The 14,900-nt window shown below is 44.1% G+C and overlaps 1 protein-coding gene across 2 annotated transcripts; it reads left to right on the top strand.

Annotated features, from left to right (window-relative positions):
* Positions 1 to 815: 815 nt before the first annotated feature.
* Positions 816 to 14,830, top strand: limk2 (LIM domain kinase 2). 2 transcript variants are annotated; one of them, XM_037483173.2, is made up of 16 exons: positions 816 to 1,078; positions 1,347 to 1,437; positions 5,688 to 5,823; positions 8,886 to 8,995; positions 9,446 to 9,631; positions 9,826 to 9,931; positions 10,537 to 10,751; positions 10,861 to 11,047; positions 11,157 to 11,243; positions 11,392 to 11,523; positions 11,944 to 12,000; positions 12,164 to 12,229; positions 12,506 to 12,680; positions 12,760 to 12,815; positions 13,088 to 13,245; positions 13,536 to 14,830. In XM_037483173.2, exons 1-16 carry the CDS (start codon positions 1,063 to 1,065, stop codon positions 13,747 to 13,749), a joined length of 1,992 nt encoding a protein of 663 aa, XP_037339070.2. In that variant the 5' UTR covers positions 816 to 1,062; the 3' UTR covers positions 13,750 to 14,830. The 2 variants fall into 2 exon arrangements, with proteins under 2 accessions (XP_037339070.2, XP_037339069.2); XM_037483172.2 differs by having other exon boundaries at positions 1,341 to 1,437.
* Positions 14,831 to 14,900: the final 70 nt, after the last annotated feature.

Raw genomic sequence — 14,900 nt, 5'->3', positions numbered from 1 at the left:
CGAACTGCTCTGTTAACACATCTTCAAAATACTTGTCTATGTTACTAGCGTTTCAGATTTAACATTGATGAGTGTCATATTATTTATGCATATACAGTATATACTGTATATATATATTTTGGAATGAGCTTATGAATGTACATAGTGATGTTATCTTTGTTAGTTGTATGTGGGATTATTATGCTATATATAGTTGTCTATCAATAACATCTTATATATGATGAGTTTGGGTTTGGGGTTAGTGAGAGCTTCCGTGTGTGTGTGTGAGTATGTGTGGTTTTTCCTTTTTGTTGTTTTTTGATTTTATCTTTATTTTTATTATGATTATCTTTTTTCATTGTAACTAATCTGTTGCCACGTTGTTCTGTCGATTGGATATGATCTGGAGGACCCCCATGAAAACGAGATGCTGCATCTCATGGGGTTGATCCTCTAATAAATGTTCATAAATAAATAAATATGCCTTGAAGTCCAGGCTCGCCCGTCCAAGTTTATAAATACTACCATATTCAAGGGACGGAATGTCATTTTAGGACGTTTTCAGGCGAGAAATTAGGTGTTTAAGCAACATTTCTGCGGTCGGTTTGTTAACATTCAGCCATCGTAAAAAATTCCATGGAGGATGTCGGAGATGTGAGGTGTAGTTAACGGGACCATCTGATGCCCCCAGCACCGGGCGGTCAGCCTCATCTCACGCCGCAAACAGCATATATATATATATATATGTATCAAAAGCAAAAGGCACACCGTCCTTTCCTGCATTCAGGTGCTGCTATTGAGCCTTTCCGCTTTCCGTACAGGAATTTGAAGACTGCATTACGTCATTTATCCTGCAAGCGGCAGGGAAGCCGCATCGTCCAGTAGGAGTGTAGATACTCTTTTTCGTTTTCTGTGGAGAATTAAAGGGATTTGTGTGTGGGTGTGTGTGTGTGTGTGTATTTGCTGGGGTATTCGGGGTTGTTCAAGATGAGTGAACTTTGAAGCGGCGCTTCGCAGCTCTCCTGCTTCAGAATGAACCGTCTGTGAATAGATTTAAATACCGACGGCGCTCTCAGAAATCAGATGGAGGAACCAGAAGGTGAGCAATATGTCTTGTTTCCAATTCTATGCTGACGAGACATAGTTGTCTATCGAAATGTTGTACTCTTGTCGTCCTTTCTCGCTGTATTGCTTCGCCCTTTTAAGCGTATTTTGTTTTCCGCGGTTTTCGGAACATACGTCGAGCATATTTTTTTTTACTCAACGTTCTTCCCAATTCTCTGTTTTATCTTCTGCCCTTAATGCGTTTTAACCACGCAATGTTACTCGAGTTTCACGTGAAGACTTTGTCTTTGCCTTAGTTGCAGATGGTTGTTACTGCGCGGGATGTGGAGGAGAAATCCAAGACTCGTTTCACATGAAAGTCCTCCAGGACACCTGGCACACCGCCTGCTTCCAGTAAGTGCTCCTCTTCATCACTTTCAAACACGCACTCCCCGCAACAAGCTGCATTTTTTCCCGGGATCGGAACGCTCTGTTTTCATAAAAAGAAGAGCGGGTACAGTTTGCAATGACATGGATGACCGATTGTTCGTTTTTCTAGTGAAACGAGCCCGTGCATAACCCCAGAAGCTTCTGTCTTGTAGCCTCAACATGGGCCTCCTAGATCTGTTTTGAACAAATCCCCATTGTTATTTGCCTCTTTGCACAGAATGCCCCACGTAGGATGTTTTTCTGCCCCTCACGTAGCAGCTGACCACCTGCATGGAGACTCTCCTGGAGGACTTTGGTCAGACTGTCTGACCCTCTGCCTAGGGTTAATGATTGATGTTGAGCTGATCTGAGCTCTGATTTCCACAAGTCCCAGTGAGATATAGCTGAGTGGGGGGAGTGAACCTATGGCTGGGTAGTGACCGAATGTACCTGCCAGCCCAATGTGTCACTCATTTGGTTTCCCCTCGATTAACCACTCACCTTTTCTACAGGGAGATGACACGGCTAATCTTTAAACTGACAGCCGGATCATGGCAGCATTCATGGGAAAAAAGTTACATCGTTACCAAACCTGATTTGACACATTTAACATTATAACTCAGTGGTTTCAAGAATTGGGTGTGTGGAGTATATCCCAAAATCCTGCCTCTGAAAGGACTGCGGGCACGTCCTTACGAATGACCTGGGATTCCCTCTCTCCAAACACTCATCAGGGAGACATTAGTCTCCAGGTGTCCTCCTCAATGTTAAGGTCCTGGCACAGCTGTGCTTATTGACCACCGCTCCTCTCCCCCTGTTGTACTCGTACGCTCCCTTGCCAACTAAAAGATGGTAGCTATTTTTGCGCGTGTGGGTTGAAGCCATACTGCAGTATGGTCGGCCAATTTAAATGTCCTGAAGCAGGTATGCTTAACGCCCCGTAATCTCTGAGCTCCTTAAGAAAATAAATCTGTGGTGCCCCTGTTGTCCACATGTTGCCACTTTCCCCTTCTTGTACCTCCACCTTGTGTTACATTTCTACGAGCTGACGTCAGCCTTGTTCCAGTAACCCTGGCAGTGATGTTGAGGCCTATAGGTAGCGGCACGCTCCCCTCTGCTTAGCACCGCATTCCTGGACGGCGATTAAGAGACGTGAGCCCACTGTCTCAGACGCTCTATGCAGAATACTTTTGGGGTTGTTTTTTCCACCAAAGAAAGCTGGATGTTATATTGTATTTGTTCACTGGAGATTTATAGAGCTGCAGATATTATCATCACATATATCTGGCCACACAGATATAGTATTGTTATTAATATTTTTAGGACCGAGAAATAGTTATACCTTTTTGATCAACACTAACTTTCTGCACTAGAATGTGAAATCATACATTTATAACAAATAGAAAAAACAGAATCTACATAAAACATTTAGAGGAATTTTAATATTTTTTGGTTATTGGTTAAGTATTTTAAGACCAGTTTACATTAATATGTTATAGAGCAAAGTGGATTAATTGATAAGTTCATTTATATTAATTAATAATGCCAATCTGAAAACCCTGAATGTTTTCTGCTTTCAGTTTTTAAAAATGTGCAGATTTGGTGCGTCTGTTTTTGACAAATCAGCAGGATTGGGTGATGTAAATTTGAGGTTACTATGACATGTGGTCCAATAACACAATGTCCTTTTGATATGAATGGATAAACTATTGTCTCATTCCAAAACAAGAGGTTGTTGTGGATAACATTTGAAGCCCGACCGTCACACACCCACAGATAAGGTCCCATTATGAGTGAAGAAAACCCTTGTTGGTTACCATTTGAAGTCCCTCTCTTACTATCTGCACTTGCACCCCCAACAAAGGAATAACCTCCAGAAGGAATGCGGATTTAAGGAAATGAGTCCTGTTTACTTTGGAGTGTTGATGCAGGCAGGACCATTGTACTGTTCATTGAAGAACCACCTGAGCGTTCACGCCCCCCCATTTACCAGTCCCTGTAGGGGGGAGGCAGGTGTTTCTTTGAAGCACTCTTACATCTCTTTAAATGGGTTTATTACAGGGTCATAATGGAAAATAGTTATAGTTTATGAGATGCTCTTTATTTATAGCAAAGCAGACACGATGAACATTTTTGTTTTTACTGCGACACCTGCACAGATGCTGAACATCATACACAGCATTCAAAGCTTTGTGACCGATAACATGGTTTCATAAACCAGAATACATTTACACGTAATTCTGCATCCTGGCTGTTTAACATCCACACAGACAAACACAAATCGGATGAGAGGCGGAGCTACTGTTACTCACACTATGTTTACCACAACAAGCCTTCACCTCTGCTTCCCCTCTGGAGGTCATAGTGCGATGAATCAGCCTGCAGTCATTACGACACTGACCCTGTGTTCTTTATAAATACGTAGCTTTTATCTCACTAGAACATCCTGTTTTGTTTTCACCTATCATTTGTTAGAAGCCCATTAAACACTTGATGAGTGCAACTTGATGTAAAAAGACAATGTGTGCCCCCCTCTCTTCTCCACAATAGATCCAAACATGGGGTCTTCCCTCTGTAAGATGGTTCCTTCTTAACCTCTGCCAGAACACTTTGAACTATCTGGAATCTGCCAGAGTCAATAAGCCTGGATCAACTTAACCTGTGGTGCAGCAAGCTATCGTGACGCACGAGGCTCAGCTGAGAGCCGCCGCCAGTGCTGGGCCAAGATTTATTGAAAATGCCTAAAAACCCACATTCTAACTCAAAGCAATGCTTCAGACTTCATCTTCCTCACCGGCAAGAAATGGTTGCATAGCACGCATATGTGATCTATTTATCATCATCACCATGGACGAAAGAATGTGAGCATTCAGAGTTTCAGTGAAAACACGAGCAGGGCTCTCACAAGCGCTTTGGATGAAATTATAATCATGGTTTAGAGAGTTGTTAATCAGGAAGTCAGTGCAGTCAGTTGAAAGTCTGCTATTGTAGGCACTCCCCAGGGCGACTTGTGCATTGGTCACACCTGCTATGTTGGTTTTGTTTTTGTTCCAGAGAAATTAGCCCTGTGAACAGTGGTGTACTCCCATCAGACGTCTGCGTTGTTGTGATTCATTCGTCTGCTCCTCGTCACCACCAAGGGCTCATTAGCATCTTCGCCCATTATCCTCTAGAAGCCAGGGTGCGAGCAATTCACTGGCCTGACGTCAGACATAGCTGCTCATCCCCCGGTTGAGTTCTGGCAGGCGGAACCCGCTGCCACCATTTTGCAGAACAAGCGCATCTTGTTCAAAGAACGCTGGTAGCTTTCAGGTGCTATTCAGTCTGAGGGCAACATCAGCATTCCCCACGCTGAACATTTTGTCCTTAAGTAGGAGCAAAAAAAATCCTCCTAATTTTCTCAGTCTCTTCTCCGGTGACAGTTTGGACTGTATTCATAAGCTATGAAGTAGAACTAAGCTTGTAGTCTGTAGTTTAATCACTAAGTTGACAGTAGACTTTTATCATGTGATCACTGCCCCAGATTAAGGTAATTTTTAAGCCTCTTTGAATAGGCAATAGGTTGTTTTTGTCAAAGTAGGAGCGCAGTTACCCCTCAAACCTCTGCATCCTGTTAAAGTGCTGGAAATCAGCAAAGTATTTGGCAGCCCTGTTGGTCGCGTGGAGAAGCTAATAACCAAACCTTTTCTGCATACACTATCCTCGAAGGCTTTTAAGATACTTTTCTCTTTGTCTCACGCTACACTGGAGAAATAACGGCAGTCAAGCAAGACCCGGCACATCCCGTGATGAAGTTATTTACTGTTCTGCTCACCTCGTTAACCTCTGAGAGAAGTGCATGCTGTCAGTCAAGTATCAGAACCCGCCCCCAGCTTATGTTCCTGTGCCCTCCGAACCTCCTTTAGTGTTTTTTCACTGGTATGTAATACGAGAAACGGGTTTTGAGAATAATACAAAAAAGACTTGATAGTTTTGGTGACGGTTTAAACACAACAAAGTGGAGACACAGAGCACTGACTGTAACATGAGAGCAGTGCTGCACGAGGGTCTTCAACCACACACCTTTTGAAATGATCACAAAGGTCTTTGAAATAATACGCCAGGCTTTTGAGCCCCTGCCATATTCGCTTGAAAATTCATCGCTCTAACTTTGTGAAAAGCACCCGTGTCTTCATCCTCTGTTGATGTACTTTGTTCTGTGGAGACGTGACCAGTGCTTTTTTTTTACCTCTCAGGTGCTCCGTGTGCTGTCATCACCTGACTAACTGGTACTATGAGAAGGAAGGGCAGCTGTACTGTCGCGAGCACTACTGGGAGAAGTTTGGGGAGCTCTGTCACGGCTGCTCCCTGCTCATGACTGGACCTGCCATGGTAAGTCTGCTGCGCCTGTTTATTATATCTGACAAAGTGTGACTCATTCCGAAACTAAGGGATGAAATAACATTGACATTTTAAATGACATTTTATTAAAACTAATTCTGAACCAAAGCCTGATTGACGCTGTTCGACTTCAAAGGGGAACTCCTGTGAAAACAGTTCATCAATGTCTTTCTTCACTAATCATTCAGAACCGCAAGTGTGAGAGACACACTGAGGGTGTGGCATGTAAAAGACACGGGCACATGGCAGGCCACCAAGGCACAACAACTAAAAGCCGCAGAGAAGCTCGTGGGGGGGGGGGCGTGTGATCTGATACCATACGCATACTGTATAAACTATAACCATTTATCAAATCGTTTTTGACCTGTTTCACCTCTTTGTGGAGGTGCTATGCTGAATTGCTGAAATACTGTATTAATGCTAACAACGTATGCTAACTCTCCTCCCCCTGTTCTCTCCCCACAACTCCCCATGGGTCTTTAAAGATCTAATAATACCAGAGGTGTCCGTGCACTTTCCTTCTACTTGAGTTCTTTTCTGGTGCGTAATGAGCATTACAAGCGTCCAGGCTTGTGATCGTGTGATGCTTCAGGCCAATAATGTCCGGGTCAAAACTATTAGTCTCAATAATTACCTGATCGTATAACAACAATTGCCAACAATTTCCTCCTGCACTCAATAATACCAGAAAGCCGACAGAGCATGTCAATGCGCTCTGTGTTCCAGGTTCTCCCTTCTGCTTCACGTTAATGTTTTTGTGGCGGTGATTACATTTACAGATGAATGATTCTCTACGTTGGCTGCAGACCTCACTTTCCCTGAACACAAGTTCTCCACAGTTCACTTCCCAGGATGACACACGGAGTACACTGGGAGTAAATAGAAGAAAAAGTGGGAAGACACTAGGACATGAGGGGGTTTTGGAGCGCATCCTGTTCAGTCCTCTGGGGTTGAGGTTTCACCCACAGTCCACCGCTCGTCATTATCTGTAGAAATGGGTTTTCACAACGTAAGACTATGTAACTTTTAAGGAGGCTGTTATTTACTTATTCTTGGTTATTTTCTGACGGTGTACAGACAGAAACTGGAGATAGAGGAGTAGGACGAGCTGCAAAGGTGTTGTTCCAAGAATACAGAAATTGAAAGAATAAATCACTCGTTCTACCCTCTACTAATGAACAGCGTATTATAATATTTCTGAGCTTTTTAAAGAAACTGGGAAAGAGACAATTGGTTTAGGCCAGATGTAGATTCCAGTGCACCTTGGAACCCTGATGTCACAATTATCCACAGTGTCAAGGTAGATTTAAAAATGTCCACTCATGCATTATATCCCAGTGGCAGACGGTCACAACTACAGTCGCCTGTCTAACATGGAGCCAGACTGACCACCAAGCAACACACACACAATGGACTCTTCTATTTAGTATTGGCCTCCTGCTTCATCAGCCAGTGAAGCCATGTGTTCTTGGCAGAACTGATTCGGCAGTGCAGTGTCTCGGCCAGAAAGGGAGTCATTGTGGGCCTTCGGAGGGTCGCGCTGAGCTGCGGCTGCTCGTTAGGCGTTCAAGTCCAGGGCGCTGTTGTTTTTGTCCCTGGTTGTAATCCGTGGTTGCTTTATTGAATTGAGTGAAGATGGTTATTGTCTTTGAAGGCGCTGCTATTGACGAGCATTTAAATCGATGAGTCTGAAACTGCGGCCAGGTTGCTAGTTTCTCCAAACACGGGTTTAAACTCATTTTGTTCGTTTTTGTACGGCACGGTGTTGCCGCCGAAGTCAGAGGTGGGTTGTGACTGTTACCGGAGGCCGCGGTTCCGCTCTCGGCTCTGATGCAGAGATGTCATAATAATTTGGCTGACATGTCTCTTTTTTCCCCAAAGAAAAGGCCTTTCCCAGCAATGACTCCCTGACTCAGAGCTGTGGCGAGTGTGGGAGGCAAATATGCTTATCAAATTAGCTTTAATTCCGGAGAACTACACAGCGATTGTCTTGAATTGTCCATACCACATACTAATTTGAAGCAGGTTTTTTTTGTAGGTTGTGTATTCTCTCTTGAATAGTGACAGAATAAACTATACCCAAAACGTTAATACCTTTTGACTTTTACCAACCAAAACTCACACTGTATTGTTTTTGACTGGTCAGCCTGTGTGTTTGTGTCATTGTGTGTTCACGGAGACATGGACATGAATGGAAACTAACAGAGGCAGCTTTGAGTACCGTGCCATGGGATGATATCTCTCTTATTGTTCAGTCTGACAACAATAAAGTCCTGGAACTTCAAACACCATGAAGGATCAAAATGAGGGTTGAGGTGCATTTTGTCCTTGGTCCAAGTGATGTGTGTGTGTGTGTGTGTGTGTGTGTGTGTGTGTGTGTGTGTGTGTGTGTGATGGACAATATATAAGGGAATGAAGGAGCTGGAATCATTTAAAATGTTGTATGTTAATGTCTTGTTTACTAAACACAAATGCTGCATATAAAATAAAAACACATCCTCTGTGTATTGAAGAAAGTCTTCCTGTAATTTAATCATTGTGTCTCCACACATTTTCCACTAAGCCACATTTAAAATGTATGCTTAACACTTTGATCTCATGATTACCCCTGAAATCAACATTTGATCTGGATGTATAATTAATGCACCTAGTTACCGAATGGCAAAACACATGATCTCATCTCGCATGAGAGAGCGTGTGACGTAAAATATGTAACATATCATTTCATTCAGAAAGGGAAATCGTGTGGTGTTAATGAAGGAGAGCAAGGGGGGTTGAATGGCTCACACCTGTGAGAGAGGTGACATCACCGCAGATTCCAGACAGCGTGAGAGTAAAGCAGGTGTTCCGACTGTGTCAGCGCTCACAGCGGGAGGAGGGCACAAAGACGCGCTCAGCACAACGCACTCAGCACCACACGCTCGGCACGACACCCTCCTCGCCGTCGAGAGAAGCAGCGCTGCAGCCTTGCCGTTGGCATCTTCCTTCCTTCTTTCCCCTTTGGCTCACGCTGACATTTTTGGAAGATCAGCCCAATCTGTTTGTATTTGCAGGTGGCCGGAGAACACAAGTATCACTCGGAGTGCTTTGTGTGTCTGAGCTGCAACGTGGTGATTGAGGACAGGGATACCTACGCCCTGGTTGAGCGTTCCAACCTTTACTGGTAAAACATCTGCACAATCTTCTCCAAAGCATTTGACAATTTAGACACACGCGGCTGTCAGCTTTTGTTGTGGGTTAACATCATCTGGAGTAGATCTCCAAATGATGCTAATTATATGGTGAAGAAGTAGAGGGTTGGTACTGAATATAAACACAACATCCTTTTTGTAGTATGCTTGTTTTAGGAACCATGTTGTTGGATCTGAGGCATGACTGCCGTTCAATTCTTATGCCTACCGACCTCTGCACTGTTCTTATTCTTGCATAAACTGTGTATTTATCTTGTGAGTTTATTATCCAAAGATGGACTTGTGAACGCTCAGCCAGTCTTATTATTAGTCTGTCAATTATCACTCCCATTTCACGTCATTGAAAAAAAAAAAAAAAGTAACAAACGCGTGTCCACACATGCAGTGATTCGACACCTCCCCTTTTTTCCTGTTGTGTTCAGTGGAAAGTGCTACAAGCAGGTGGTTCTTACGCCGATGTTGGAAAAGCACACCCACGACTCTGTGCTGGGCTCACTGCCACACACCGTGACCCTCATCTCGATGCCCTCTGCAGCCAACGGCAAGAGGGGCTTCTCCGTCACGGTGCTGAGGGACGTCAGCGGCTCGGCCAGCGTTCAGGTCAAAGAGTGAGTGTGACCCGATGGAAGCTGGCCTCCTTGCCCGGGACAGCATGATTCATGTGAAACTTATGAGTGTGTCCCTTCAAAGTTGATAGTTGGTACTTTAGTATGTTCGAAGTGTGTGACACAGTCGCTTTAACCATTTGTTGCCTTAGTGATTAAGGCACTCAATTATAGATGTTGGTACTGTGTTGCTGCAGAGTGCGAGGAATGCTCATTAGTCCGGAGGTCCGAAATGCCATCCATGTTGGGGACAGGATCCTGGAGATTAATGGCCTTTCTGTGGGGACATTGATGCAGGAGGAGGTAGGTTTATTTCTCACACATCTCTGACATCCACGACGTTAGAAGTTATGTGGTATATGTGAGCGGAGTCACTATTGTCACTATTGAGGGCAGGTCCATTCCTCGAGTTCAATTTGCCAAAGCTATGTTCTTGTTAAACAACAAGGGCAAATGTATTATTGACATTCTTTGAATTTCTCCATCATTTATAGATTCTTTAGCTGGGAGCGGTTATGTTGTGTGAACTACACTTCAAACAACCTTATCTCAATGGGTGCTTACGTTTGCCTGAATGAAGTCATGCTGTTTAATCCGTTTTGAATGTTAATCTGATTCAAGGTTAATTCCTACAAAGTCATTTCACTTCTCAGCTCTCTGATTTTCTTTGACATTTACACTTACTTAATAAAATAATTGCAGTTTAATACCACAGCGTTGCAATACATTATGGCTGAATGAAGGTTATAATGTTCAGCGTTTACGTGAGTAAATCCGAAATCATACAGAAACTCCCTTTTGAAGGAGTCGTGGTTGGCCTCCGGCAGCGACTAGGCCATCGGTGTGGAGAAACCAAAGGAATCTCAGGAATAGTGATACATGTACCCTTTTTTGTTTCTTTATTTAAGGTGGATGAACTCATTCACCGCACCAGTCAAACGCTGCAGCTCCTCATGGAGTATGACCCTGTCAGGCAGCGATTGGACCGACTCCGACTGGGATCGCCAAGAACTCGTCTGGCGGTTTCATCCACGTCCTGCATGCGCCTGTCCCCGCCGTCTGACACGGTCCTGGAGAGAACCGACGTTGTTGATGACGGCACACTGAAAAGGAGGTCTTTGAGGTATGTCAGAGGACCCGAAAACCCACACTGCTTACATGTTGTGGGTCTGTAATGAGATGTGCACATAATTATTTAGCATTCTTAATCAAGCATAGTGTCTCTGTTCCAGGCGCAGTAACAGCACATGCAAGTCTCCAGGGCCAAATTCTCCCAAAGAGATGCCGTTTGTTACTCGAGACATCGGCCGCTCTGAATCCTTGAGATCTTACAGTAGCTGCTCTCATCGCATCTTCCGGCCATGTGACCTCATCCACGGAGAGATCTTAGGAAAAGGCTTCTTCGGGCAGGCTATAAAGGTCTGCCTTTAACTTCTCAGCCGGGTTTACAACTTCATTCAGGACTTTTTATGGGGTCCTCGTGCAACAGGCTTCAAGTAAGGCAGATGTTGCTCTCTCCCGCCAACAGGTGACTCATAAAGCCACTGGAGAAGTGATGGTGATGAAGGAGTTGATCCGTTGTGACGAAGAGACACAGAAGACTTTCCTCAAGGAGGTTGGTAATCTGCATACCTCTTACACTAAAAGCATGGCACATGTTCCCGTAATAATGGGGTTTTAAGCCTGCCTCATGAGAAATGTATTCATTTTTTACATTTTCTTGACATTTTTCAACCTGACCTCTGTTTCTCTCTCATCTTCAGGTGAAAGTAATGCGCTGCCTCGAACATCCGCACGTGTTGAAGTTCATCGGCGTGCTGTATAAGGACAAGCGGCTTAATTTGATTACCGAGTATATCGAGGGAGGTACACTGAAAGACTTCATCAGAGACACGGTGAGTTCACTGAGTTCATTCACTCACACCTCTTCTTCTTCTTCACAGCAGAGCACAAAACAGCCTCAGAAAGAGTCATGTGGGAAGAGGGGGTTGACCTGGAGTCAACTCTGCGCTGGTTTCGGGGCTCTCAGCTCTCCAGCAGGCTGCGTGAGAAATGTTTAATAAGTGTTTCCAGGTGAAATGCTCACCTCCTCCCACAGCGGACTGTTATTTATAAGCAGTTCAGTGTAGCGTACGGCTAAGAGGAGAGGGAGAGTGCTCTGATATGTAGAATGTGGTGGAGCCCCAGTTTTGAGAGTTGTTGACTGTTAAATACTGTTTTCCTGTATTTACCTTGTTTATGCATCATGGCCTCTGAGAGATCTTCTTTTCATTTCTCTCCCGTTTTATTTTTTTGTCTTAACTCGGGAACAACAGGATCCGTTTCCATGGGAGCAAAGAGTGAGCTTTGCAAAGAGTATCGCTTCTGGCATGGTGAGTTGGACTCTTGTGAAGACATTACTACAGGCTGCCTTGTTTGTTAATGTGCTCCATAGCACAGGAGGAGTAGTAGAGGGGGAGTCAGTCACCTAAGATGTGTGGCTAGTGCTGGCTAGTTGCTTTATGAAAGTGAGTTTGACTTTCTTCTTTGTTCCAGGCTTACCTCCACTCAATGAGCATCATACACAGAGACCTCAACTCCTACAACTGCCTGGTTAAACTGGTACGTAACACAGCATCTTACATAACCTCTTAAACAACACAATTACAAAGGGTTAACTATAAATCAATTCAATTAAAAAGAAAGGGGCTAATGTTCACTCTTAAGTTTGGGACACCTCCAGTATTCTCATGCATTCCCACTTATTTACTTAATAATTTTTTTAATTGCTAATTGTTCTTCTCCAACGTTACAATATTGTTCAGAATGGTCACGGTTCAAAATAGTAACCCAAAGGAATAGTTTAAAATGTAACCATTAGGCGGCATCTTTCCACAGGACAATACCGTGGTTGTGGCTGACTTTGGACTGTCCCGGCTCATACTAGAGGACAAAGTCAAGCCTCCACCGGAAAAACCGACCACTAAGAAGAGGGTGTTCAGACGCATCGACCGAAAGAAGCGGTACACTGTTGTGGGAAATCCTTACTGGATGGCTCCAGAGATGCTAAATGGTGAGCCGCTGACTTTTACAGAAGATGATTCATGGGCCCTGTTCATTTTATTTGATCCTTTCACTTCATGTTGTTTCAGGTAAACGCTATGACGAGAAGGTGGACATTTTCTCTTTCGGAATCGTACTCTGTGAGGTGAGAACTTTCTCTTTGCTTTTCTGATAACAGCGTAGCTTGTGGTTGACATTTTAAACTACTCGATCTCCTCTTTAGACCTTGATAACACGCAAATGTCAAAACATTGCCAGGCCAAGTTCAAGTCTCTACCTGTATTCTTTAGACGTTCTAGGACGTCATTGCAATTAATCGGCTGCAACGCGCGGTGGCCTGTGCTGATATTTCAGTTTAAAGGGGGGTGGCTTCTTATTAGCTTATTAACGCACTCCTCCTCCTTCCTTATGATCCAGATCATTGGAAAAGTCTCCGCAGACCCCGAGTGCCTGCCCAGGACTCTGGACTTTGGCCTAAATGTTGGCAAATTTGTGGAGAAGTTTCTCCCTGAAGACTGTCCGCCAGCTTTCTTCCCCCTGACCGTGGCCTGCTGTGACCTCACCCCAGACAACCGGTGAGCCCCCGCTGTTACTCCGCCCGAGGGAAGCTGGCACTTCCCTTCATGAGAATTCGCTGCGGTAGAGCACTGCTTGAAGTCGAGACGTCATTTTAAAGATTATCGGGGGAATAATGGTATTTGTCACTCACTCAAATGAGCCACAGGGGAAAATATGTGTGCCGACCTTCCCTCACCGGGGCACGCCTCCTCTGCCAGATCGCTTCCTCATGTTTTCTCTCAGCTATGTCAGCCTGGCTTTGACCTCAAACCCTGCCCTGTGTGCTCTTTCCTCCTCCACCCGCCAGCCCGCCTTTCCAGAAGCTGGAGGACTGGATCGAGGCTCTGTCCCTCAACCAGGAGCTAGGGATCCCGCTGCCAGCCGAACTGGATGACCTCCACCAGAGAGCGAGTCGACTCTACATGGCTAAGGACGGCTCCCTGTCCCAGAGCTCAAATCAGACATCAACCCCAGCGGCAGCTCCTCCCGACTCTTCCAGCGTGACAGGAAGTGGCACCTAGGACCCGTGCCTGTCATCTTTGCCCCCCCCTCTGAACTGCTGCACTAATGCTGTTTGATGTGGATGAGAAAAAGAGGGCCGTTGCATTAAGCAGAGTCATTTTGGAACTGGATAACCTGTGGTAGCTGGACCAACCGCCTCGCGGTACACCTCAACGGAGGTGGAAAGACACATTTCAAAAGGACGCGTTACTTACTATGGAGTGAAGCTCCCACTACACACAGGCTTTAATTAAAGTTTACAAGGCATTAAGACAAAATTCAACATTCTTTAGTCATTTTTCCGACAAAAGAGGAAGTTCTTGATGAGACTCGATGAGTGTGACGTGGCAGCAGTTTTGTTTGCTCTGAAGTGGTTGTGCGCTGTGTGTGGATTGATCAGTCCTTTGTCTGGCTGATTGATGGGTCAGAGTATTAGAGACGGCACCGCTTGAAGAAAACCGGTGGGACATAAAACAGGAAGAAACGACACACACACCCTGACTGAGAATAGTTTCACCATCCTGAGATTTGGCTCAAGTTGGAAATAGAATGTTTTAGACGTTCTTCTGTTAAAACAACGCTGAGCAAATATTTGACGAGATGGTTAAGTATGATTCTGTACTTAAAACACTAACGATTTTTATTAATTTCTTAGGATGTTAAATTAACTTTTTTCCACAGTGGCATTATCATCCCAAGTTTCCATCAAACACCCGATGAATGTTTAAAAAAATAAATAAATAAAAAAACAGGCAGAAGCTCTTATTGAATTAGTGATACAAGATTGTCAGACAACCCGTCCGCTGTTGACAATAAGAAGTTGCTTTGTACACAAGAACTGGATTTGTTTCTTAATCTATGTATATAAATATGTACATATCATGCCTCTAAATGCCTTTTTCTTATGGGTTCTCTAGATTTTTAGACATTTTGGCTATGACTATGGTTTTTTGCCTTTTGCTCATTCTGCAAGGTAGTGACGACCAGTTGTAAGCACTATTATTTATATCACTGTAGTGTTTCACAAATAAACCTTGTTGAAGTAGTTTTTTTTAAATTGTCATTATTTAATTTTGCATGTCAGTAAAAGTGTTAATTATACTAATAGTCTGCTTCCCTGAAGTTAAATAATTTGTAGAAACAACCAAAGGAGTTGGGTTTTCTTTGATCA

This window comes from Pungitius pungitius, chromosome 5 (assembly GCF_949316345.1).
Source record: "Pungitius pungitius chromosome 5, fPunPun2.1, whole genome shotgun sequence".
Lineage (NCBI taxonomy): Eukaryota > Metazoa > Chordata > Actinopteri > Perciformes > Gasterosteidae > Pungitius > Pungitius pungitius.
Note: the sequence above shows the minus strand (reverse complement) of the source record. Positions and strands in the feature narration are given on the sequence as shown.